The sequence below is a fragment of the Rattus norvegicus genome, chromosome 5, assembly GCF_021556685.1.
Source record: "Rattus norvegicus strain SHRSP/BbbUtx chromosome 5, alternate assembly SHRSP_T2T, whole genome shotgun sequence".
Taxonomy (NCBI): Eukaryota; Metazoa; Chordata; class Mammalia; order Rodentia; family Muridae; genus Rattus; species Rattus norvegicus.
In genome coordinates, this window is record NC_141538.1 from 160026266 (window position 1) to 160053193 (window position 26928).

The 26928-nt window shown below is 47.4% G+C and overlaps 2 protein-coding genes and 1 long non-coding RNA gene across 8 annotated transcripts in view; 1 reads left to right on the forward strand and 2 right to left on the reverse strand.

Annotated features, from left to right (window-relative positions):
• The window catches only part of Ddi2 (DDI proteasomal shuttling factor 2), a 45501-nt gene extending 38651 nt beyond the window's left edge, over positions 1 to 6850 (reverse strand). For 2 of the 3 annotated variants that reach the window (XM_087549460.1, XM_087549462.1), the window contains exon 1: positions 6505 to 6850. In XM_087549460.1, coding sequence (XP_087405586.1) covers positions 6505 to 6642 — 138 coding nt within the window. In that variant the 5' untranslated portion in view covers positions 6643 to 6850. 3 annotated transcript variants of the gene reach the window in all.
• Positions 6407 to 26928, forward strand: part of Agmat (agmatinase) — a 39301-nt gene continuing 18779 nt past the window's right edge. The window contains exons 1-2 of one of the 4 annotated variants that reach the window (XM_087548494.1): positions 6407 to 6631; positions 15287 to 15421. The gene's annotated coding sequence lies outside the window, so the exon portion shown is untranslated. Of the gene's footprint in view, positions 6632 to 11885; positions 12200 to 14150; positions 14511 to 14978; positions 15041 to 15286; positions 15422 to 26928 lie in introns of those variants that run through there. The other 3 variants (XM_087548493.1, XM_087548492.1, XM_087548495.1) reach the window with 3 other exon arrangements.
• On the reverse strand, positions 8372 to 15725 carry LOC148006134 (uncharacterized). Its single transcript, XR_015621299.1, has 4 exons — positions 15572 to 15725; positions 12408 to 13392; positions 12008 to 12252; positions 8372 to 8620 (listed from the first exon to the last, which is right to left on the reverse strand). It is a non-coding gene; the product is annotated as an uncharacterized LOC148006134 (long non-coding RNA).

Genomic DNA, 26928 nt, shown 5'->3' on the forward strand with positions numbered 1-26928 from the left:
GGCTCAGTGGTTAAGAGCACTGCCTGCTCTTCCAGAGGTCCTGAGTTCAATTCCCAGCTACCACACGGTGGCTCACAACCATCTGTAATGGAATCTGATGCCCTCTTCTTGTGTGTCGAAAGACAGCAACCGTGTACTCACATTCATGAAGTAAATAAATAAAATCTTAAAAAAAGAGAGAACTGAAACTGGAGTTCTATATGCTTGACATTAAAAATGATAACCTTTTACAGCACCCAAAGCAGCCTGAGATACTAGCCTCTAAGTCATCCTGTACCATAAGAATCTACCCCTCCACTGCAAAGAACAGGACTAGGCAGGGGTGGGACTAGGCAGGGGTGGGGTGGGGGAGAGTGCAATGCCTAGTGTCGTCTTGGTTGGCCCATTTTTTCACCTGCATGCCTGGTGGAGTGCGGAGATCAGAAGAGTGTCAGATTCTGTAAAACTGGAATTACAAATGTTTGTGAGCCACCATTTGGATTCCAGGAACTGAACCCGACCTTCAGCTAGAGCAGTCAGTGTACTCGTAACTCCTGAGCTATCTCCCTAGCCCAGTATCTTCTTTTTAAAAGCACGACAACAGAAACCAAGAATAACAGCATTCACTTTTAATCCTAGCACTCAGGAGGCAGAGGCAGGCAGATCTCTGGATCTGAGTTTGAGGCCAACCTGGTCTACATAGAATTCCAGGACAGCCCAGGCTACATAGAAAACCCTGTCTCAAAACCATCTGAGAAGAGGGAAGGGAAGGAGAACATGATGGAGACAATCATGATCAACAGATAAGTGGTTAAGTTCCAGATAGTCACTGACATCAGGCATAGTTATGGAACACTTGACCCAACCTCTCCAAAATGGGTAGATTAGTTACCTGGGCATTGACATTTGTTTAGCTCTGATTTCAAAGGATTTGGATCGTGATCAGAAGGGCACTGTGAAAGACTGTTTACATCACAGCACACCAGAAAACAGAGAAGGCAGGAAGACACATCCCAAGGACACACTTCAATGACCCTCTTCCTCCAACCAGGCCCCATCTTCACCACCTCCCAATAATTCCACTTTATTATGAATTCATCAAAGGATTGGTTAATCCATGGGTTAGGTCAGTGCCCCATGATGCAACTGTCTCTGAAAATGTTGTAATAGGCACATGTGGAGGTGTGTTTCTCTGATCCCCCGGGAAGGCTAATTCAGTTGTGTTGACAACAAAATTAGCCACCACGCTGGACTGGGTAGAAAAAAATGTAAGAACCAAAATCAACAAGAAACAGAACTTGGAAACATACACTGTAATCCCAACACTTAGGGTGGGCTTAAGGCCAGTCTTGGCTGTTGAGACTCTAGCTCAAAATAGTTCAAGAAAGGCAAAAACTTTGCCTCTTAAGTCCTTAAGAAAATCACCCTTAGGCCAGCCTGCAGAGGCAGGAAGATAAGTGGCTCAAAGCTAGCCTGGGCTAACTGATACCTGTCTTTTTTTTTTTTAAAGATTTATTCATTTATTATATATAAGTACACTGTAGCTGTCTTCAGATACACCAGAAGAGAGAATCGGATCTCTTTACAGATGGTTGTGAGCCACCATGTGGTTGCTGGGAATTGAGCTCATGACCTCTGGAAGAGCAGTCGGGTGCTCTTAACCGCTGAGCCATCTCTCCAGCCCCCCCCCTTTTTTTTTCGGAGCTGGGGCACCGAACCCAGGGCCTTGCGCTTGCTAGGCAAGTGCTCTACCGCTGAGCCAAATCCCCAACCCCTGATACCTGTCTTAAACAAACCCATATCATCTTCCAACTTAATATGACTATGCCTAGATCCACGACTTCCCGTCTCTATCAGCAAACAAAAGGCAAGCTGGTGCTGGACAGCACAGCTCTTATCACACCTGTACCCCTCAAAAGAGGGCATGGAAAACCTGAGCCCTGCCGCTCACAACAGCACACTAGGATAAATCTATCATTCAGTGTAAATCTGCAGACTTGGTACCAGAGAAACATTCTAGAGACACAACTTCAACTTTAATCAACACCTAGCAACAGACTCATTAATATAATTTATTAAAGATTTATTCATTTATTATATATAAGTACACTGTAGCTGTCTTCAGACACACCAGAAGAGGGCATCGGATCTCTTTACAGATGGTTGTGAGTCACCATGTGGTTGCTGGGAATTGAACTCAGAACCTCTGGAAGAGTAGTCCGGTGCTCTTAACCGCTGAGCCATCTCTCCAGCCCTCATTAATATAATTAATACAACTCTAAAACCTTTACGCATGACATCAAAATGTCTTCTAGTGTCGCCGAGTGTGGTGGCTCACATTTTTAATCCCAGCACTCAGGAGGCAGAGCTCTGTGAGTTCAAGGCCAGCCTGGTCGACAGAGAGAGTGCCAGGACAGCCAGGGTTACACAGAGAAGCCCTGTCTGGTTTTCTGTTGACAGTGTTGAGGATCTAATGCATAGCAGACAAGCACGCTACCAGCTATCTCCAACTCAGTACATCTTATTTTTCTGAAACAAGGTCTCCTACGTAGACCAGGATAGCCTAGATCTCAGAGCTCCACCTGAGTCTGCTTACCCAGTACTGGGAGTAACAGTGTGAGCCACCGTGTTCAGCACCGCAACGAAAAAAAATTTTTTTTTGAGACAGGTTCTTACTACGCAGCCTTTGCTGCTAGCCTTGAACTGTCGGTCTCAAATATCAGACAAAAAACTAACCCAAACCAAGCTAACACTCAGTGTGCAGTTATCCCTGGGCCATGAGGAATAAGTGGGTGGGTAGCAGTCTCTGTTCTTTTCTATACCTTTCTACCTTTCTACTGTGACGATTCAGCATTTACCAGAAAAAAAAGGGGGTGGGGTGGGGAGGATTACTTAAGGAAATAAACACAACAAACGCATCATAAATAGCCACCACAGAACTTCCAGTTTCCATGGATTAAAGCAGCATTTTTGTAAAGCAAACACAGGTGTGCAAAGTGGCATTGCTAGGGTCCCAGCTACTGCTGTTAGCCGCCACTTACACTTACACATGCCTCTCAGTGAGGGCCCGTCCTTCTGCACAGGCTTTACTCCACACCAGCCACAGAAGTAAACTGTGTTTCACAAGTGTCAAGGCATTAACAAGGTGAAGCTGAGCCCTAATGATTGCGGTCAGCCCAGTGCAGCCTGCATCAAAGCATCACCCTGAGCTCCTGGCTGCCATGTCCACACTTGCTCTGAGACTGAACAGGCTCTGCTGTAATCGCAGTACAAGATGGTTTCTACTCTAAATTCATTGTCATTAGATTAGAACTACTATAATCAGACGAGAGCCGTCAAAGAATTAACACCTTTTCCAAGTGACTGGAGTACAAATGCTGCTGATGAAAGATGGCGCTCCCTGTGCAGGACAATCCTTCAGGGGTTAGGAAGCAAACAGAAAGCGCGACCATTTTTATTTTCTAATTTTTAAAAAAAATTATACTTATTTATGTGTACTTTGCCTGTATGTCTATACATGTGCATGCCTGATGCCCACAGAGGCCAGCAGAGGGCGTGGAATCCTGCTGAACTAGAGTCACTGATGGTTGGGAGCCACTGTATGGGTGCTGGGAATCAAACCTCTGTGAGAGTCCTCTGTAAAAACAACAAGTGCTCTTAATCCCATTTACATTCATTCTAGTTATCCTTCTCCCAAGTCCCACATGGCTTCTCTTTGTATCCCTGGCTGTCTAGGAACGTGAGCTATAGACCAGGCTCACCTTGAACTCAGAGATCTACTGGCCTCTGCCTCTTAAATTCCGGGATTAAAGACACGCACCACCACTCAGCTTAGCTTAGCTTTCCTTGAGTTCTATTTGCATCTCTGTATACTGTACATTATTACCTAGTGTATATAACTGATGTATAGTATACCCACATATATAATACCTGTTAGCTGCGTACCATCCTATATACCATATAACTGAACACACACATGCACAGTACATAAGTCAGGCATTTATGTAGAAGGCACTGTGAGCAGGATCACAGACACCTCATTTATGGGGAGATGGTAGACAGAACGTACCATGAGAATACTATGTCTAGAAGAGAAACCATTTCCACCTGCACATGTGGTTAAAGTGAGACTCCAAGGGCAAGCCAAGAGATGAAATGGAAGAAACTAAGCACACTGAAAGAAAGCTGAGAGGAAGGACGAGGCAGAAGAAAAACTGGCTAGGGAGCTCAAATAAGACATGACTAGGACTTAAACAAAAACAAAAACCAAAAGACAATGTTTACTTTTATGATCCAATAAAAGGAAGTGACTCAAGTGTCTGGGTGGATCCTGTTCCTGCCTGAGGGGGGTAGCCAGTGAACTAGACGAGCGACCCCCCACTTAAAAATCAGCTCTTAAAATAGACACTGGGTTGTCAGGTTACACAGAGCCAACAGCACTAACTTGAAAAACAGGGTGCTGTTTACAGCTATTTAATACAGGCTTAACACTAGTTGGAATCTAGGTTTCTGTACACTAATTTGGGTTGGGAGGAAAGTAAATACCAAATTTACTTAGTGAAGAACTTAGAGCTAGCCTAATTGTCCAAATAGTACCCTTCACACCCAAAACTGGCAGAAGACAGAACCCTCCTTCACCATACAATTATGACTCACTCTGATATCCCCTTTAATTTACCTAACATTTTTTTCACAGACATCTGAGCGCCATGGGCTGGGCAGGGAACATATAACCCAGTGGTAGCGCCTGGCCTGGCTGACGTGCAGACAGGATGTAGGAAGAGAAACAGCAGAGAAACAGCTTCAGCCTCTGTCGACCTCAAGTCCTACTAACAAACTCAGAATTATTCCCCATCAGCTGGCAATTATAACTTGGGTAATCAAAACACCCACACCCTCACCCACACACAAAACCAACTGAAAAAATTTCAAAACGGAAAAGTGAAGTTGGGCATGATAGTGTATTCTTATAATCCCTGCGGTACAGGAGTCTGAAACAGGAGGGCTGCTGTCTGAGGCCAGCCTTGGCCTCATAGTTGAGACCTTGTCTCAAAAAGAACAAAAGTAGCTGATTGTGATGGCTCCTGCCTTTATGCCAATCACTTGGGAGGCGGAGTCAACAGGGATCTCTGTGAGTTTACACCGGAGCCAATATGTTCAATATGGTGAGACAAAACAAACAACAAAAGACTCCAATCAATTTTTCTAAAAGTCAAATTCCCCCTCTCTAAACTCCCTGGTCCAAGCTTGCCCCTGCCACCAATATGAAATTGTCCAACAGGAACGGGGTCCTAGGTCCCCCCCCCCTTTTTTTAAAGATTTATTTATTATATATGAGTACACTGTGGCTGTCTTCAGACACATCAGAAGAGGGCATCAGATCTCATTACAGATGGTTGTGAGCCACCGTGTGGTTGCTGGGATTTGAACTCAAGGCCTCTGGAAAATCAGCCACTGCTCTTAGCGGCTGAGCCATCTCTCCAGCCCCGGTCCTAGGTTTTTGTGGTTTACTTTTTCTATGAAAATCGGGGGAGCTGTTTATTCCCAACTTTTGACAGACTGGGTATGTGAGTGGCACCTCCTTCCCTAAAATAGATCCTTCCAGAAAGAGTTGCAAGCCAAGGTTCTAAAGTTCACATTGTGTAAAGGAATCATACTTCTGAACAAAATATTGACACATGTTTAGCATAAGTCAGGACAGAACAAGCAGTCGTTGGGCAATAGGTTTTGGAACTATTTCATAATTGCAGAAGGAAATCAAGATTTACATTCTGGGGCCTTGGGAGCTGTCTATAATTTTCTGATGTTTAGACTACACCCAGCCAGGTCCACTTTGGTTAGAATCTTAAGGGATTTAGTGCAAAGATTACAGAATAGTCCTCTTATTGTTTGATGAAGCCTACTAAGGACTCCAAATCATTTTGAGACTATATTTTCTTGTTAAAACACAAGAAAGCTTGAACTCAACACCGAGTTCCTCGAGGGTCTTCAGACAGTAGGCCATTTTCAAGCTAATATCTTTCGAAAGCACTGAGCTTTCAACTGACCCAACTGAATTGGGCCCAGAAAGGAGGAGGGTTTTGGTCCAAGAGAAACAGACAGACTGAATTCACCTAATCACCTTTAATATATGTATCATAAATTAAGCAGAAACGCAAACTGTAGGGAAGCATTTCCAGGGACGTCAATGGCAGAGCGAGTCTCAAACTTTTCCCCCTCACTTTCAACTGCAAATCTGAATTCTCCAGGTAAACTGCGCATACTGAAGCGGTCCAAATAAGCGAACCCCAGGCCAGTGTCTTTCTCCCAGTGATCCAAACTGGTATTTCTGGTTGGAAAGGCAGAAGGTACGAGATGAGAAGCCAGGGCTCCCGAAGGCCAGAAGGTGGGGAGGGCTGCCCGCCCGTGCACGTGCCCCTCTAGCTGCAGTGTGTGCATCTACGGGAGGCTGCAGGACTCGGCCCCCGCCGCCCCCCAGCTCCCCGGCCGCAGCGGCTGGAGGCCCCGCTCGCTGCCCCGGCGTACCTGGCTCTCGGCGGCAGGGATCCCGGACTCGAGCTCGCACAGCGCGCGGAAGTTGTGCAGCTCGAAGTCGGCGTCGACCTGGAGGGAAAAGGTCACCTCGGAGAGGTCCCTCCGCACACAGTACACGGTGAGCAGCATGGCCCGGGCCCGACCCGGCTCGGCTCGGCCCGGCCTGGGCGGAGGGCAGCCGGCGGCGGGGGGCCTGGCGGGAGCTGCGGGAGGGCGGCGGGCGCGGGCTGCTCGCTCGCTCGCTCCTTCCCTCCCTCACACGCGCGCAGTGACTCACTCGCTCCCGCCCTCAGCAGCCAGCGCGGCCGCCGCCACCCGCCTGCGAGGCCGTCTGCCTGCCGGCCTGCCTCCCACCGCTGCCGTCAAGCGCGCGGGCCGCCCGGCGCCCCGCCCCGTCGCAACGCGACAGCCGTAAAGCACGCCAGGCTGCAGCCTCCTTCGCGACTCTTGGATGTGGGGCGGGGCTAGGGGAACCGGAGGGAGGAATGGGAAAGCGGGGGTGGGGAAACCCCATGGTTGGTTGATTTAATACTTGAGCTCGGGAGTACTCCATGATCCCAGTTCCAGTTATCCATCAGGCACCTACTCTGCTCTTGGCCTGCACATAAAAATGGATAAAAGACACGAATCCTCATCCTTGACTCTCCATCTGCTATAGGAGACTTTAATTAAGCACATCTTTCTAAAACAGAGTTTTCGAAATGGAAGTTGTGAATTCCATTAACTTTTTTATACAGTTGTTTATTAAGCTATTCCATTAACTTGTAATGTTAACTTGTTTTCGTCTTGGTAATGAATGTAGGATGAACACCTAAATCTTTGCTATGCTGGGAGTGGGGGCGGACATCCCAGCCTGCGGATGCCCAGTGCAGCGCGCCTCTGCGCTGGCAGACACACATAGCTTTATTCTTCTGTCTTAGTTACCTCACTCTTAGACTGCATCCAGCACAGGGCCTTTACTGGGTACGGTTTAGAATTTACTCCCTGTACTGGGACTGGTGGTACAAACCTGTAATCCCAGTCAATCAGGAGGCTGAACAGATGGATGGCAAATTCAAAGCCTGCCTTGGATTACAAGTGTTCAGGCCCGTCTGAACAACTTAAAGGGTGTTGCTAAATATCTCGTTGACGTCTTGCCTACCGTGCCCCAGCTCAACCCTCAGCCCTACAAAAAGACAGTCCTTGGTGAATCGTTGCTATTTTAGCGGCCACCCGATTCATAAGAAGATATAGATACCAAGACATAAAGAATGGAAAAATCCAAAAACCCCTCCAGGGCCCACTAGGGTGGTCCACATTTGTAATCCCAGCACTATGAGTGTTTGATTTTGAACCTGGATAAGGGGCTGATGTGCGTATTGTCTATAGCAAAGCGGATCTGGGTTCAAGGTTCTCCCAGCATCCCTCAGTTTCTACCTGGCAGACCCTGCCCCTATCCCTGTACTTTCCAGCCCAGGGGCTGGACTGTGCCCTTCCCCCAAAATCAGGCAGGCTCATTCCTGCTCCGCTCCTTCCCTCCCTCCCTCTCTCCGTCCCTCCCTCCCTCCTTCCCTCCCTCTCTCCCTTCCTCAGTCTCTCTCTCTCTCTCTCTCTCTCTCTCTCTCTCTCTCCCCCTCCCTCCCTCCCTCCCTCCCCGTGCGTGCTCTTTCTCCTCTTCTCTCCTTTCCCTTCCCATGGCGAACTTCCCCACATTTACTATAAGCTAATCTGTCTTAAATTGGTTCATTTCACCATCTGAGAAATGGCGCGTCAAGGAGCAGAGGCTGCAGGATCACTACAGCACAAGGGTTTCCACTCCTGGCTCCTCGGAGCAGGAGCCTCCTCCAGAGGAACAGGAAGGAAATAGGAAGCTATGGATGCTGTAAGAACTTCAATTTGTTTGCAGAAAAGATGGAATTTCTAGGTGCAGATTTTTACCAAGACAAAAATGGAGAAGCTGGGGGTTGGGGATTTAGCTCAGTGGTAGAGCGCTTGCCTAGGAAGCGCAAGGCCCTGGGTTCGGTCCCCAGCTCCGGAAAAAAAGAACCAAAAAAAAAAAAAAAAAATTGAGAAGCTGGGACCACAGGACAGTGCTGGAATCAAGGATCGGTGACAGCCCGGCTGCAGCCTAAAAGAAAAGAAAATGGCCATGAAAACGTCAGCTAGAGAGCCTTTCAAGATGGAATTAGGAAACTTAAGGTTGGGAGCTGGAGCGATGGCTCAGTGGTTAAGAGCACTGACTGCTCTTCCAGAGGTCCTGAGTTCAATTCCCAGCAACCACATGGTGGCTCACAGTCATCTGTAATGAGTGAGATCCAATGCCCTCTTCTGGTGTGTCTAAAGACAGCGCTACAGTGTACTCACATACATAAAATAAATAAATCCTAAAAAGATTAAAAAAAAAAAAAAAAGGAAACTTAAGGTTTCCGAGGATGCCAGATGCCCCACAGGATGTGAGCTCCAATCACATTCTCCCTTCCATTGTGTCTCCACAGTTAGTGGAGAATTGTAGTGGACAATTCATTTGCTATGAATTGTCCCTTTGGAAGTATACAACCAGGCATGGCGGCGTCCATCTTTAACAGCACTTGAGAGGAGGCAGAGGCGGGTGGATCTCTGTGAGTTCCAGGGCAGCCTGGTCTACAGAGAGAAACCCTGTTATGTATACGTGCGTATGTTATATACCTACATGTTCGTCTGTGCACACGTGTGTATAGCGCTGGTGAGAAGGAAAAGAATATCAGATTCCCAAGGACTGGAGTCACTGTCAGTTATGAGCTGACATATGGGTGCTGGGAACTAAACTGGGATCTAACCGCTGAAAGAACAGCCAGAGCTCTTAGAGCTATCTCTTTAGCAGCCCCACCCTTTTTTGAGAGAGGGTCTCACTGTGTAGCCCTGGAACGTAACTCTGTTGAGCAGGCTGGTCTTGAACTCAGAGAGACCCACCTGCTTCTGCCTCCCAAGTGCTAGGATTAAAACAATGTGCCACCATGCTGGTTTGAGAGGATCAGTCACATAGAGCCTTTCATATAACTCTAGTTATTTCCCAATGTCAATGGAGTTTTCCTGGTCGCCCATTTCAGATCAAATTTTCCCTGCCTCCTTTCTTCTCAACCTTGACTCTGCATTCTATGAACCTGTTACGCCCGAATTGCTGTTCCTTCTACTCGAAAGGAAGTCTTAACTTTCTGAGCTTGGTTTGATAGATGTTATCCAGGGCTTTGACAAATGAAAGTTTGTTTGCTCACGGGCCCAGATGGGCAGCTATTCCGGTTCAGTGAGTCAATGGTAAAAGGGCCAGTACTGTCACCTGCCTCAAAGGATAGAAAAATTCCTTTGTCCTTTTCCCAAAGATCTCAGTGTGGCTGGTCTTTACACCGTGAGTTATTTTCTTGTCCAAGGCTGGAGCTTGCCTAGAAATCTGTCATCAGTTTTTCAGCTTATACTTACCAGAAAGACCCGTGTCAAGTAGCTAGAAGAAAGGTTGGGAATGCAGGCGTTTAACATTTTCAACACGTTTTAACGGACACTGTCAGGGATAGGGAAATGAGGACATTACTAGGTAAAACATGCACAACACTTTCTAAAGCAGAGTTAGGCAGATGCAAGAGGATTTTCAAGAATCAGTTGAGGTGGAATTTTGAGTGATAGTGTGTGTGTGTGTGTGTGTGTGTGTGTATGTGTGTGTGTGTGTGTGTGTGTGTGTGTGTGTGTGTTCTTCTAGAGGTCCTGAGTTCAATTCCCAGCAACCACATGTTGGCTCACAACGATCTGTAATGGGATCCAATCCCCTCTTCTGGTGTGTCTGTGAGTGGCTATAGTGTACTCATATAAAAATAAAAATAAATATATAAATTTTTTTTTAAGAAAGTGATTTGCCTGTCAGTCTGTCTGTCGTCTACCTGTATTCCAAGTGTCTGCTGATGCCCTGGAGGCCAGAAGAAGATATCTACTCCCTTGGAACTAGAGTTGCAGAAGGTTGTGACTCACCATGGGATGCTGGGAACCGAACCTGGGTCCTCTTCGAGAAGGACAAGTGCTCTCAGTGGCTGAGCTCTCTGGACAGCTTCTCTGGGATTTTTTCCCCCTACTATTGTTCAGGTTCTTGGCTCCTGAGGAACTTATTCTTCTGAACATGACCATAACAGTCGCCTCCACCCTGTGTGTTTTCCCTCCCGGTAAGAAACAGCGTGTGGGGCTGGAGAGATGGCTCAGAAGTTAGAGCTCTTCTTGCTCTTTCAGAGGATCTTGACTCAGTTCCTAGCATTCATGTTGGGTGGCTTGCAGCAGCCAGGGGACCCAATGTCCTCCTCTTGTGTCTTTGGGTTCTGCGTGAACTTGGTGCACATACGTGCATGTAGTTACATGCGCGCGCTCACACACAGACACACAGACACACACACACACAGACACACACACACACACACACAAATAAGTCTTTTTTTTTTTTTTCGGAGCTGGGGACCGAACCCAGGGCCTTGCACTTGCTAGGCAAGCACTCTACCACTGAGCTAAATCCCCAACCCCACACAAATAAGTCTTAAATGAAAGGTGATATGTCAACTAGACATGGTGGAGCACATCTGTAATCCTAGCACCTGGAAGGTAGACTTGAGAGGGCTGGCAGGTTTAGGCACCTGACCCGGTTATCGACACTGTATCTCAAGACAGAGCAGGAGCAGGGGCTGTGCGGCTCAGTGCCTAGAATGCTTACCCAGCATGCATGAACCCCTGGCTTCAACCTACATTACATACAATTTTTATCATATATATATATATATATATATATATATATATATATATATATATATATACTGTAGCCATCTTCAGACACACCAGAAGAGGGCATCAGATTACATTACAGATGGTTATGAACCATCATGTGGTTGCTGGGATTTGAACTCAGGACCTCTGGAAAAGCAGCCTGTACTCTTAACTGCTGAGCCATCTCTCCAGCCCCCACATTACATACAATTAAGCATGCACATGCCTGTGACCCCAGCACTCAGAGGTAGAGGCCGGAGGAACAGAAGGTCAAGGCCATTCTTCGCCAGAAACAGAGTCTGAGACCAGTTCGACTCAAAGAAACCAAAGTCCCTAAATTTGAATTGTGGCATAGATTCTGTGTAAGGGACTGTATGCTGGCTTCTAAGCTTAGGTCTACACAGCAACTTGGGCTTAACCTGGTTCTCTAAGATAAGTTCCCTCTCGGGATCCAGTGAGAAAGCCCACATTATCTCTCAAAGTGTGAAAACTATGGAGAAGACACATAGGTACTCCAGGTATCAAAACCGCTTACCTGGAAAACCTCATAAGTACCTGAGTTCAGAGCTTCTGGATGAACGAAGCCTTAGCCCCTGGGTCACGGAAAGCCTCGGGACTTTCCAGTTGAGGCTCCGGACATCTCAGAACCATTTCCTCCGTACGCTGTACTGGGAATCTCTGCCTCACAGAATCTGGGACCATAATAAAACGCAGTTGTGAATTATAACTACACACAGGGACCACTTACTATGGTGGTTGTGGTGACTGTCAGTGCAGACGTGGGCAGGGGACATCTGTAGATGAAGAGTCATCGCAAACTTTAACAGAGGCTCATGTTCCCTGGTGGCCTTTGGGGGAAGTGACTGGAAAGTGAGAGTGCCGATCCCATTCTGGATTCATCTGCTGCTGGACTCACAGTTGGAGGGAACCCCAGGAGAAGGTGAGTATGGTAGAAGGGCGGATTGGATGAAGTGAGTCAGTGATGTCAGGCCTCTGAAGGGAACAATAGGGTTGTTCCAGGTTTGTCACACCCCTTCCCATTCCTCCTCCCCATTGCTTCCATCCCTTCCTTCTTCCCAGCTTTCTTTCAAGAAGCAAAAGCTTTCTCTGTCACACACTACTGCTGCCCCTCTGGTGTTCCACCTTACCATGTCCCCCGTGCTAACGGAACGAATGGATCCAAACCCTTCTGTTCCTCCTTTAAGTCGGCATCTCCAGGGAATCGGTCACAACAATAAAAAGTTGACTTTTTAAAGCCTGGTGTGGTGGCACATACCGTTAGCTCCAGCACTTGGGAGGTAGAGGCAGGTGGATCTCTGAGAGTTCCAGGCCAGCCTGGGCTACGTAGTGAGTCGTGTGTGTGGGGGGGGGGTGTGGGGGTGTTGTTTCTTTGTTTTGTATTTACATATGAGTGTTTGCCTGCAGCTATGTATGCGTAACGTTTAAGCCTTAGGCCCTTAGAGGTCAGATGAGGTCAGCTCCCCGGGAACTGGAGTAACAGATGGCTATAAGTCATCATGTGGGTGCTGGGATTTGAACCCATGTCCTCTGTAAGAACAAGAAGTGTTCTTTGTTCATTTTGAGACAGGGCCTCCCTTCAGAACCCTGGATATACTGGAAGGTCAAGTATTCTTTAACTGCTGAGCCATCTCTTCAGACCTCACGAAATAAATCTTAAGAAAAAAAAAAAAGAAGTCAGTCAGTCACCAAACCGATATACGGTATGACCCTAAGTATATAAAATATCTGAGAGTGGCTCTTTCGAGTCTTGGCTCCAAGATGACCAAAAAAAGAAGAAACAATGGTCCTGCCAAAAGGGCTGAGGTCACGTGCAGCCAGTTCGCCGTGCGAGCAGCTCCCAGTGAGTTCCCAAGTATAAGGCCATTAAGTTCGTCACTCAGAACATTGTAGAAACCCCTGCTGTCAGGGACATATCTGAAGCAAGCATCTTCCCAAGCTCTATGTCAAGCAGCATCACTGTGTGCCATCATAGCGAGGTCGTCCAGAATCCATCTCACGAGGCCCGGAAGGACTGAACACCCTCACCACGATTCAGACCTGCTGGCGCTGCACCACGACTTCCACCAAAGCCCATGCAAGGAAGTGGTTTCGAGAGGGCGGAAGGAAAAATACCTTGGAAAAAAATAAAATGGAAGTTATACTTTAAAAATATATATATCTGGGGTTGGGGATTTAGCTCAGAGGTAGAGCGCTTGCCTAGTGAGCACAAGGCCCTGGGTTCGGTCCCCAGCTCCGAAAAAAAAAAAGAAAAGAAAAAAAATATATATATATCTGAGAACGAAAATCAGCAGAGACAGAAAACATACTTGTGGCTGCTGTGGGCTGATGGGGAGAGACACTACTTGTGTAGGAACAGCTGATGGGTCACTGGTCTGCTTGGGTACAGAGCTGCTTTGGGGGGATGATGGGAATGTTCTCAGACTGACTGTGGTGAGCGAGATCGTGTAACTACTGAGCTGAGCTGGCTTGAGGGTGTGCTCCTGTAATCTCAGCTAAAGCGGGGATGGGGTGGGGTGGGGTGGGGTGGGGTGGGGTGGGGTGGTGGCAAGTTCAAGGTCAGCCTTCATCTATAGGAAAACCTTATCTCAGCTGGGTAGAATGGTGTATGCCTTTAATCCCAACCTTTGGGAGGCAGAGGTAGGGGAATCTCTGAGTTTGAGGCCAGCCTGGTCTATAGAATGAGTTTCAGGACAGCCTGCCCTGAAAAACAAAAACAAAACAAAAGAAGAGTCAAATCCAGAAGCCTGGTGTTCTCCCAGCTCATCCCAGGCAGCTCAGTTCCTCTCGTGCCCCACCCACTTGGACTCTAGACGCCAGCCAACCGCCTCGTGGGATCTGATACAAGAGTGCGGACTTTGTCTCCTCACCCTGAGAGGCTGGAAACATTTCAGTCCTCCATTGGAACTTAGGCAGGAGTGAGGCGGAGGGTTAAAAGAGGGAGTCGCAGAACCTGGAGTCCGCGCTCCGGAATAACAGGGCTTACCAAAAATGACCCATTAATGGACCCGGGGCTGTCAAGCGCCTTTCAAATGGTCGCTACACTTACTGAAAGCTCCCCGTGTGCCAAGAACCCTTCCGAGCAATTTGTGTCAAGTTACTGAACGCTGTGGAAAATCCTATGACGTATTCATTACCTTCATTTTACAGACGAAGAGGTGGGAGAGGGAGGGGTCAGTCTTTCACCCAAGGAGACAAAAGGATTGACGGGCTGTTACAGGAGGCAAAAACAGGTAACCTGACTTGAGCCTACTACAGTCTTGTATAATTTTTGAGACAAGACCCATGCAGTCTAGGCTCACATGAAATTCTCAATCCTTCTGCCTCAGCCCTGGTATTAGAAACCTGAGCTCGATGTCTGACTGAGCCTATAGTGGTCCAGCAGGCCTACAGCCTTAACCACTATGTTAACCAACATGTGGTTGCTGGGATTTGAACTCAGGGCCTCTGGAAGAGCAGTCCGTGCTCTTTTTTCTGGAGCTGAGGACAGAACCCAGGGCCTTGCGCTCAAGCGCTCTACCACTGAGCTAAATCCCCAACCCCTGCAGTCGGTGCTCTTAACCACTGAACCATCTCTTCACTGAACCATCTCTCCAGCTCAACGGCTATGTTAAAACTCTGCATATGGAAGCCCCATTTTCATTTCATGAAAGGAAACTGAGGCTCGGGAACTTTACTTCCCTAAATACGCACAGTTTGTTACTGGTTTCAAATAGGAAGAAGCTAAGAAGCTAAAGTCTCGGGCTGGAGAGATGACTCAGTGGTTAGAATCACTCACTGCTCCTGCTGAGGGTCAAGTTCAGCCCCCAGCACCCTTGCGGGGGGGGGCGGGGGGGCGGATCACAACAGTCTACAGCTGGCTGGAATCGCTCGTGACACCCTGTAACTCCAGCCCTGGGGAATCTGGAACCCTCTTCTGGACTTCTTGGGCACCTACTCACATTCCCACACACGTGTATGAAATTAATAATAAAAAGTAATAACCCACATTTCTATTTTTTTCCCTTAGCTGGATCACGGGTGCTCTGCCCACACCCGAGAGAGCGCTGCTCCGTTACTTCCTGGTCCCTGCCAACGAGGTTCCCACCTCCTCCTCCGTTCTTGCCTGATTCCTCTCTGCTTGAAACAGCCAACCAGCTAAAAGGTATCTACTCTGATCTTATTGTTGTTTTGATTTTAAAGGTAGACTTTTTTTTTTTTTTTTTCGGAGCTGGGGACTGAACCCAGGGCCTTGCGCTTGCTAGGCAAGCGCTCTACCACTGAGCTAAATCCCCAACCTCAAAGGTAGACTTACGTATGTGTGCTTTGTTATGTGCTGGTGGGTGTGCTCAGTGCAGGCGTTGCGTGTGGAGGCGAGAGATGACTTGGGCGCTCGGTTTCTTCTCCCATCGTGAGGGACCAGGGTTGACAAACTCAGGTCCTCAGAGTTAATAGGAAGCAATTTACCTGCTGAGCCATCTCACCAGCCTGTTTTTGGTAGTTGTTTTCTGTTTGCTTTAGTTTTGGTTTTGGTTTTTCAAAATAGGGTATCTGTGTAGCCCTGGCTGTCCTGGAACTCACTATGTAGACCAGGCTGGCTTCAAATTCACAGAGATCCGCCTGTCTCTCCCTCCCTAACGCTGGGATTAAAGGCGAGTGCCACTAGGCCTGGTGCCTCCAGATTTTAATATGGGTTCTGGGCATCCAATTTCTTCAGTAGGTTTGCACAACTAGGGACTTTATCTTGGGCCGTCATCCTGGCACATGCTGATTGGCTTTAAAATGCCTGCGTTGTAAATATTTCTTCTTTTGAGGCCGGCTCTCTCGCTATATAGCTTTGGATATCTAGACCAGGCTAACCTCCTACCCAGGAAGATCTGTCTTCTTCTGTTTCTCTGGGGCTGAGATTAAAGTCCCTTGCTATTCTCAAACAAAACAAAACAAAACAAAAAACAAATGCAAAAGTCCCTTGGTACCATGCCCAGCCTTGTAAATACTTTTTGATACTTTTGAACTCTTACCTTCTCTTTAGGGAATTTATACATAGCATTCTCTAAAACGTTTCCTTAAAGCTGCATCTCCCAAGGCCCTGGGTTCGGTCCCCAGCTCCGAAAAAAAGAACCAAAAAAAAAAAAAAAAAAGCTGCATCTCCAAGGAGCATACCACGAATCCTTGTCATTTCCTGGCTAGGTTGGTCGCTCTAAGCAGACCCTTATTCCTGCCTTATTCCTGTTACATCTAGCTCGTCAAATGAGAGTAGATAGGACTTAATTTAATTTTGTTTTGTCTTGGGTTTTTTTTTTGTTTTTTTGTTTTTTTGTTTTTTTTTTTTTTTTTGTTGGTTGTTGTGGTTGAGACAGGGTCTCACTGTATAACTCTGGTTATCGTCAAACTCACTCCGTAGACCAGGCTGGCCTTGAACTCACAGAGATCCACCTGCCTCAACCTCTCCAGTGCTTTTACACAAAAACTTCCTGTTTCTTTGGCCAGGAACCTGTGCACTTGTGTCAGGGGCCAGCAGCTTGCTCAAGACTCCAGTCCCACCACCTTCCAAGAGACCTTCCTCCAGTGCACTTGTACTCTGGAGTGAGTCTGAACTTCGCTCGCCTCTGATAACAGTCATCATCATCTGCCTAACTCCATTGTTTAGAGGAAGAGATCGATACTTTAATGCAAGAATCAGTCCGGGGCAAAATTACAAATGGGGTCAAAGTTCATCTGTGTCAAACTCAACCTCCTCGCTCCTTTCTCTGCTCTTGGATGCCCTTCATTTGCTTCTCCTTGTTCTCCTATACTCTTAGGGTCCTTTTTCTTTTTTTTTTTTTTTTTTGGTTCTTTTTTTCGGAGCTGGGGACCGAACCCAGGGCCTTGTGCTTCCTAGGTAAGCGCTCTACCACTGAGCTAAATCCCCAGCCCAGGGTCCTTTTTCAAAACTTGCCCTTGCTCTGTGTGGCAGAGCCTGCCTCGGATCTCAAGGGAAAGGCAAACAGAGCTCCATTAGTTTGAAGCTGACCTGGTCTACATAGGAAGTTGTGGGTCAGCTAGGGCTACACAGAGACCCTGTCACAAAACCAAACAAAAAATGTGTTCTTTAGAAAGGATCAGAACCAACCCTAATATCTTTATGGCTGCCGAAAATGTTGTTTTTTGTTTTTGTTTTTGTTTTTTTTTAGGTTTTTTGAATTTTTTTTTCCTGGAGCTGGGGACTGAACCCAGGGCCTTGTGCTTGCTAGGCGAGCACGCTACCACTGAGCTAAATCCCCAACCTCCAGGCTTTTTGAATTTTGACTGGGAATAAAAGTATCGGTTACAAGCTGCAGATCTGTACATAGCGTCTCTGAGGAAACTTTTGACTTGGCTGCTAACACCTGAACACTCCCTTCCAGATCCACACCTTGGCAAAAAAAAATTTTTTTTCTTTCTCTTTGAGAAACATTTTGCTATGAAATGTGGCATGGCACGTGGCCATAATCCCAGCATTTCAAGAGACAGAGGAGAGGCAGGACGATCACAGATTTGAAATCAAGCTGGTTTGAAGCTTCAGATTCAGTTCGAAGACAGCCAGAACTACAGTTAAACAGTATCTCAGAAAACAAAGAGGAGGACAAATCACCCACGTCCTTCTCAGAAAACTGATTATAAGTGTGAAGGAGTTCCCAAGCTGGGATTATAAGCAATCCAGGCGTGACCACAAGTCTATAATTCTAAGGTGGAGGCTAGCTGGTTCTAAGTCCAAGGCTCGCCAAGGAATTCCAAAAGTATAAAGAGAGAGTTTAAAACATAATAAAGTCGTTACTAAGTCTCCCGGGTGAGTACTACCAATATTTTGGGTACAATAGAAGGTCACTTAGGATAACTTAACAGAACTGTTTTTCTTTTCTTTTTTTCAATATTTATTTATTTATTTATTTATTTATTTATTACACATCATACAGCTTTCTGCCTGTATGTATGCCTGCAGGTCAGAAGAGGACATCAGATCTCATTACAGATGGTTGTGAGCCACCATGTGGTTGCAGGGAATTGAACTCAGGACCTCAGGAAGAGCAGACAGTGCTCTTAACCATTGGGCCATCTCTCTAATCCCCAGAACTGTTTGTTTTTGAGACAGTGTCATGTGGTCTCAGCTGGCTCCAAAGTCACCTTAAGGCTCAGGGTGGCCTTGAACTTGTCATTGTCCTTCCCACAAAGTCAGCTTAAGGCTCAGGATGGCCTCAAACTTGTCATTGTCCCTCACACATGCTTGGGTCACAGGCTTTAACTCTTCAGTATAGGAACTGAACTCGATACGAATCGAGCTGCATCTAAATATATCTATGGATATTTTGTCTGCAGGCATAGATAATGTGTACAGCCCATGCATGCCTGATGGCTTGGGTCTCCTGGAACTGGAGTTACATTACACACAGTTGTGAGCTGTCATGTGGGTGCTGGGAATTGAACCCAGGTTCCCTAGAGAATCAGACAGTGCTCTTAACCGCTGAGCCAGCTCTGCAGACTATAGGGTTTTGAGACAGTCTTTCTATGTAGCCTTGACTGGCCTGCTACTCACTATGTAACCTGGGTTGGCACTGAACTCATGGCATACTTCCTGCCTCAGCCTCCAGAGTTCTGGGATTACAGGCGCCCCACCCCCACCCCCGCCCCTGCCTAAAACTTCTTGAGAGTAGAAGGTTTACTCATTTCTCCCAAAAGTATTGTTACTGCACACCTGTGAGAGTGCATACCTCCACTTGCTGCAGGGAAGTGGATCAGAAAGGATGCTATCGGCCTGGTGCTGTGGTACAGCCTGTAATCCCAGAACTGGGGAGCTGGAGGTGGGAGGCTAGAGAGTTCGGGCCTAACCTGGGCTATGTGATCCTTCCAGTCCGTGTGTTAGCATTCTGTCTAAGCTCTGCCCCACAGTTACCTGGCAACAGCCAGGTATGCCTGACAGTATAAAAGGGGCTGCTTGCCCCCTCCTCACTCTCTTGCTCTTGCCTTCCCTTCCTCTCTCCATGTACTCATGGCCGGCCTCTACTCCTCTTCTCTGTCTCTGCCTTTCTCTGCTCCTGCTACCCTCTTAACTCCCCTCCCCATACGCTGAATAAATTCTATTCTATATTATACCGTCCTGTGGCGGGTCCCTCAGGGGTAAGGGATGTCTCAACAGACACTCCTTCCCCGACACCTCACCACACCTCCGTAGAACATATCTCCCCTCTCTTTATCTTTTTTTTTTTTTTTTTTTTGGTTCTTTTTTTCGGAGCTGGGGACCGAACCCCGGGCCTTGCGCTTCCTAGGTAAGCGCTCTACCACTGAGCTAAATCCCCAGCCCCCTCTCTTTATCTTTTTATAAAGACATCACCGTGAGTTTTTAAAAGCTAGCCCCTCCCCAATCATCTTTTTTTTCTCTTTTTTAAAGATTTATTTACGTTATTTATAGATGGTTGTGAGCCACCACGTGGTTGCTAGGAATTGAACTCAGGACCTCTGGAAGAGCAGTCAGTGCACTTAACCACTGAGCCATCTCTCCAGCCCCACCCCCAATCATCTTAAAATCCCTTTTACATTAGTTACTGTGTATGTTGGTCTGCAAAATATCGGACAGCTAGGTAGGAACAACTGTGAACCAGAGTCATTCTAAAAAATTCTCCAAGAGTGAGGTGTAATGACATACAGGAGCACTGGGGAGATCTTGGCAGGAGGATCTGGGATTCGAAGGCAGCCTGGGTTGAGACTCTGTCTCAAACAATCAGAAGCATGATTGAGAAGTAAACTTCTGAAGTGCAGCAACTACCCTAGCAGACTGTACGCCTGGATACAGCCACTTTTTCAGGCAGAAGTAACCCCGCCTCCTTAAAGTTCACTCTTCGCCACGAAATTCCTCTGGCGTCAAACCCATTGCTGAGAACTTTCTCTTCCTGGGGAAGACAGGCTTTAATCTGAAATCTGCCACGTTTCCTGTAGAATCGCTTCCCACGCAGACTCGCGAAAAGTCTTTGAAGCGCATTTGGGATCTCGATGGGCACTTAAGCCAAAGAAGCGCTTGGTGCAAGGACCTTCGTCCCCCAAAGCGCCTGCGCGCCGCAGCACCGCCTGCGGCGCACCGGCGCAATGGGCGGGTCCGCCTAGTCACGTGACTTCCCAGCCAATGCTTCGTCTGTGGGTGTGTCGCTGAGGTTGTGGTTGCTAAGGTGACTGTGGCCCGTGCGTATGCTGCGTAATTAAGGGTCCAGCCTCCACCCTGCTGACTGCAGCTTCTCCTTGCTGCGCTCTCCCCCAAGTTTTGGAACCCATGCGTCTCCCCCTCCGAGGATTGGAAAGCTCTGGATCCTGAGAGATGCAACCGGGGTGTGTCTAGCCTGCACCCACTTAGGGACTTTCTTTCCTGCTTCAGAGAAAGGGTCAGATCCCGCGTGATGCAGGGATGTGGCCAAGTCCTGGGCAATAGCTTCCCACAGCTTCCCTGCGGCTTTGGTCAGGGCTGGTTGCTCACGCTCGTCCAAATCAGGTTTAGTCATGAATGGTTGTTATGAAGGATAACCAGTTCAAGAATAATTATTCTATTTTAAAAGACGAGAGCGAAGGTGTTGAGGGTGTGGCTCAGTGATAGAATGCTTGCCTAGAATTCTCTAGGTCCCTAGGTTGGATCTCGAGTAACATTAAAAGACTACCAGAAGGGAAAAGTGCAAATACTTTAGAAAGTCATTTTTGCACCTTTCGAGACAAGTGCTGGGATTAAGGGCATGTTCCAACACGCCAAGTGTTTCGGATGGACGCCAGGCCTTCAACTCTTGGACTTCAGTGCTCTTCCTGGAAGGCTGAGAGGTAGAGTGCTTGCCAAGCATGCCAGAGGGCCCTGGGTTGGATCCCTAAAACACCATTAACTGGACATATATCTGTGAGTTTACTACTCTGTGGGTCTCGGTAGATGTTCAAGGAGCCAGTTTAGGATAGCCTGGGGTTATATGAGGTCCTGTCTCAAAAAACCAACAAGTAGGTCATGGTGGTGCAGGCCCTTAATATGAGTACTCCAGAGGCAGAGGCAGGCTGATCTCTGGCAAGTTGGAGGCCAGCCATAGGGAGTTGTAGGACAGCCAGAACTACATAGAGAGACCCTGTTTCAAGAACACAAAAGTACAGTAACAAATAGGACCTCAAACTAATGAGGAGATGGCTTAGCGATCCCTTAATTGCTGCAGAAAGGAACACTTGCCGTTTCTACAGAAGACCTACATTCAGTTCCCAGCACCTACTTCAGGTGACCCTCTGGCCTTCAAGGGTACCTTCATGCACATGGTACCCTGAACTCAACACATGTGTAAATGCAAAATTTAAGAAGATGATAATAGCCAGTCCGTGGTGACACACACCTTTAATCCCAGTACTTGGGAGGCAGAGGCAGGTGGATCTCTGAAGTTGAGGCCAGCTTGTCTACATAGTGAGTTCCAGGACAGCCAAAGCTAACATGGAGAAACCCTGTCTTGACCCGACCCCTCCCCCTCAAGATATAAAAACATAATAAAAAGGCAAGTGTTCAAGTTCAGGCCCCCAAGTAATGGGGACTAATGATTTTCTCCCAGATAGGTGCTTAATATTAAAAGAGATTCCTTTAGAGATCTTGGATATCTTCTGTCTGTGTGTCTGTGTAGAACTCTCTCCTCCCTGGCCTTTTGTCCTTTGAACTGGAGCTGCCCTTTCCTGTCTGGCCTCTAAAACTTTCTGTTTGTCTAAGGCACTGGTTCTCAACCTTCCTAATGCTGTGCCCCTTTAATACAGTTCCTCACGTTGTGGTGACCCCCTAGTCAGGGAATTATGCTTGTTGCTACTTCATAGCTGTAATTTTGCTACTGTTACGAATCGTTAATATCTGATATGTAGGATACCTTATATTCCATCCCCAAAGGGGTTAGGGATCCCACAGGTTGAGAACCGCTGATCTAAGGCATTCCATTGGGCTTGGCCTCAGTTTTCCTTCTCTGAACTCCACGCTGGAAACCCCGGAAACAGGGAACTTGGGCAATGTCAAGGGCCTTCTTATTGTCTATTTCCCATGTGTTCCTGGCCTTTGTGGCCTGGTGTTCAGTGTCCTGACTGTATTTGGTTGTTCTAGGCAAAAGGGAACAAAAAACAAATCAACATTCTCTCTCTCTCTCTCTCTCTCTCTCTCTCTCCACACACACACACACACACACACACACACACACACACACACACACACACACAATCTCACCATGTAGCTCTGACTGGCTTAGAACCCAGAGACTCACTATCCCCTGCCTCCTGCTGCTAGGACTAAAGGCATGAACCACCGTGCCTGATCCCAAATCATTTTCCCCATCTAGATTTCTGGAAGCAAAAGTCCAAATATGACACAAATTTAACGCCATTTTTTACTGCCCCATATTATCACCCTGGAGTATTAAAACTTTTGGGGCTAGAGAAATGGCTCAGGAGTCAAGAATACTAGCTGCTCTTCCAGAGGACTCAAGTTCACAATGGCTCACAACTTGTCTGTAGCACCAATTCCAGGAGAGCCAATGACCTCTTCTGAGCTTCTTGGGTACCAGGTTGGCAGTGGTAGCTCATGCCTTTGATCCCAGCACACGGGAGGCATAGGCAGGCAGATCTTTGAGTTCAAGGCCATCCTGGTCTACAGATCGAATACCAGGACAGCCAGAGCTATACAGAGAAACCTTGTCCTAAAAAACAAAGATAGTTCATGGTCAAACATGCAGGCAAAATGTTCACACATGTAAATAACTAAATAAATGCTAAGGCCCGTTTTAAGTTAGACTGTCTTGTTGAGCTTACAGCCAATTACTCCTAGGGGAGAGAGCTATTACGGGGCTTCTTATCCTCGACAGACTTAACCAACACCTGGCCCTTGGCTCCGTGGGTAAACTATTTTGAGCAAGCAGCTGTTGAGCAGCTTGGGGTGTTTTCATACCGAGTTTGTTGACAGGCAGCTTCTTCCTGACAGCCACAGATGTAAGGCAGGCAAAATGGCCACGTCTGAGCCTCGCAGCTCATGACCGTAATTATCTATGAAAACACACCCTTTAAGGAACAGCTCGGAACTAGAGTGCTTGCCCCACATGCGCAAAGCCCTGGGTTTGATCCCCAGTACCCGAAAACAGGAATTTTACACATATGTATTCAGTGTAGAGAGATTCCATGTCAGAGACTCTTAATGCCAGAACATAGGCGGCCACCTGTTTGGGTATCAGGATGACGTCAGAGGTCTTTTGGGTCTTTTTTTGGGTGGTTTTGGAGATTTGCAGCTTCCTGCTGTAGGGGCTTTCCAGAAGTTGGCTCAGGAACATGATCTGTTACCTCCGACAGTAAGAGGCTTTGCATTCTTCTTTGTTTCACATGGCTGGAGCTAGAAACGAGTGTTTGAGCTTGCCTGACAAATGCTCTCCCACTGAGCCACATCTCTAGCTCCCTCGGCTGCTGTTTGAAGGCAGCAGGGATAACCTGAGCTAACAGTAACATACACCATGCCAAGCGATTGAATGGTTGAAGGAGACCCATGTCCACTGCTCTGGGTCCACCCTTCTTTTCTGTTAGATGCAGGAAATCTTGTATCCCCTCCTAGTCTGCTCCAACAATATTTAACTCTGACGATCTTTTCCCATCACTGGTTGGGTCTTTCCTGTATGCAAATGTATGCTCCCTCATTTCCTTGTGACCTGGGAAGCTAGGAAGCTCATTTTGGATTAGACAGTGAAGGGGAGGCCAGTTACTTTGGTGTTTGGATCTGGAAACAGTTGGTTGGACTGTCCGGATGTGTCGCCTGATGCCTTTAATCCCAGCACTTGGGAGATGGAGGCTGGCTGATCTCTGTGAGTTTGAGGTAACACTGGCCACTGGTCTACAAGAATTCCAGGCCAGCTCGGACTATGTCTCAAAAAACAAACAAACCAAAAAACAAACAAACAAACAAACAATCAAACAAAACTAACAACAACAACAACAAGGGAAACAAGTCAAGCCTTTCCCACCTCTTGTTTCTAGGCAGTTCCAGAAAGTCCGGATCCTCACGCCTGAGTCTGAGATTACAGGTGTAAAGTCAAGTTGTAGCAAAGAACACTACAGAACTGGATATAGCTAGAAGTCCCCGCCCTGGGTGTCTGATCACACTCAATGTCTTCTTACTTCCTCCTCCACCATCCTGCTGTGATGTCATATCATTCAACCTTCAGCAAGAACCCTGTTAGGTCGGTTCATCCTGTTTGATATAGCCTAGACTCACCTGAGAAGGGCGTCTCAACTGAGAAATTCCTTAGACCAGATTGGCTTGTGGCATGTGTGTGGGAAGTCATCTTTATTGATAAATGATGTGGGAGGACCCAACCCACTATGGGCGTCACCATCCCTAGGCAGGTGGTCCTGGGCTCTATAGGAAAGCATGAGCCTCAGTGAGCCAGCAAGCGCTGTCCACCACCACTCTTGCTATATACCTCCTTAGCTGTGAGTGAGTTTGTTGGTCAGAGTGTTGGGTGGACTGGCAAGCAGGCTTGATTTCAAGTTCCTGCCTCGACTTCCCTCAGTGATGGACAGTGATCTCTAAGCTGACACAAACCCCTTCTTCCCTAAGCTGCTTTTGGTCAGGGAGTTTTATACCAGCAACAGCATGGAACCAGAACAGCCCATAACATTCCTCTTGGTAATTCCCCTCTGTGGACCACCCCCAGCCCCACTTTTTGGGTACAAAGTCCTCCTTGCTATGCTGTACTGTTGTGAACCAATCTCTCTCCTGATGCTGGGCCCTAGCTCCACTGCAGTTGTCTGCCTTTTCTTCTTCTTTTTTTTTTTTAATCTTTTTTTTAATATTTATTTTATTTATATGAGTACACTGTAGCTGTCTTCAGACACACCAGAAGAGGGCATCAGATCCCATTACAGGTGATTGTGAGCCACCATGTGATTGCTGGGAATTGAACTCAGGACCTCTGGAAGAGCAGTCAGCGCTCTTACCCACTGAGCCATCTCTCCAGCCCTGTTGTCTGCCTTTTCATCCAAATATGATTGGATGTTTGTTTTTATATGACAATGAAATGAATTCATGACGCTCTGGTTTGATGCTCTTTGTCCCTGGAAGGATTGCGTGTCTGTGTGGCTTAATGAGGCACAGGTCTAATGGGAAACAAGTCATTTATTGGGGGTGTAATCAATGAAGAGATAAGACTACTTCTCAGGACACGCAGGTTTGTTTCCAAGAGAATAAGATGTTAGGAAAAGACTGTCCCCACCCTTCCTCACCCTTTTGCTTCCTGTTTCCCGCCTGGTCACTCCAGAGTGCTGCCAGCGGTTGGACACCGCCTTCCATCCCAAAGCCTTCTTTAAGAGCCTGACCTGGGGGGCTGGGGATTTAGCTCAGTGGTAGAGTGCTTACCTAGGAAGCGCAAGGCCCTGGGTTCGGTCCCCAGCTCCAGAAAAAAAAAAAAAAAAAGAACCAAAAAAAAGAGCCTGACCTGGGGGTTGGAGATTTAGCTCAGTGGTAGAGCGCTTGCCTAGCAAGTGCAAGGCCCTGGGTTCAGTCCCCAGCTCCGGAAAAAAAAAGAGCCTGACCTGATAGTGTTGTCCAATTTCTGCCCTCCAAAACTGGATCCCTCTTCCTGGTCTCCTCCTTCTCTCCCTTGGGGTCACATGTATCCCAGGCCACCCCCGAACTCCTTTTTTTTTTTTTTTAAGATTTATTTATTTATATATAAGTACACTGTAGCTGTCTTCAGACACACCAGAAGAAGAGGGCATCAGATCTCATTACAGATGGTTGTGAGCCACCATGTGGTTGCTGGGATTTAAACTCAGGACCTCTGGAAGAACAGTCAGTGCTCTAACCATTGAACCATCTCTCCAGCCCCATGCGCCCCCCCCCCCCCAAACTCCTTCTGTAGCCCAGGATAACCTCGAACTCCAGATCTTCCCACCCCTGCCTCTCAAATGCTGTTATAAATGCACAAGCCACCAGACATGGATTTATACCATGCTGGGAACCAACCCCACAGCTTCATTAAGTAACTGGCTTCAGGTATTTTGTTACAGCAGCAGAAGGAGGACTAATATTCTTAAGCATGGCTTTACAGACGTTATAGAGGCCGGGGAGACCTCTAAGCAGTAAGAGCACTTCCAGAGGCCCCAGTTTCCATTCGTAACTCCAGTTCCAGGAGATCTGACACCCTGTTCTGGTCTCCATGAACCTCAGATACACAGAGCCTAGCCCGGTGTAGAGGTCCATGCCTTTAATCCCAGGATTTGGGAGGCAGGGGCGGGTCCCAGGGTGGTCTAAAAAAACTAGTTCCAGGACAGCCAGGGCTCCGAAGGGAAACATTGTCTTGGAAAACAAAACAAGCAAGCAAAAAAAAGGCATTAGCCCGGCATGGTGCTGTCCACCTGGAATTGTAGCACTGAGGAAAACGATGCAGGAGGACTGACAGTTGGAGATGAGCCTGGACTAAGTAGGAAAAAAAGCCAAGTTAAAGCAAAACAGAGGGCAGAAGGACAGAGGTGTTGCTGATAACAACTCGGTATCCTCCTGAGCTGTACATCGAACTGGTCTTGCCACGCTGCGGTCATGTCTGTGTTTCCACAAGCAGAGACAAGTTCAAAGCGCTGACTCCTCCAGAAGCCTTACCTCACAGAACAGGTCAGAGGGACCCACACAGGCATTTCTTCACACTC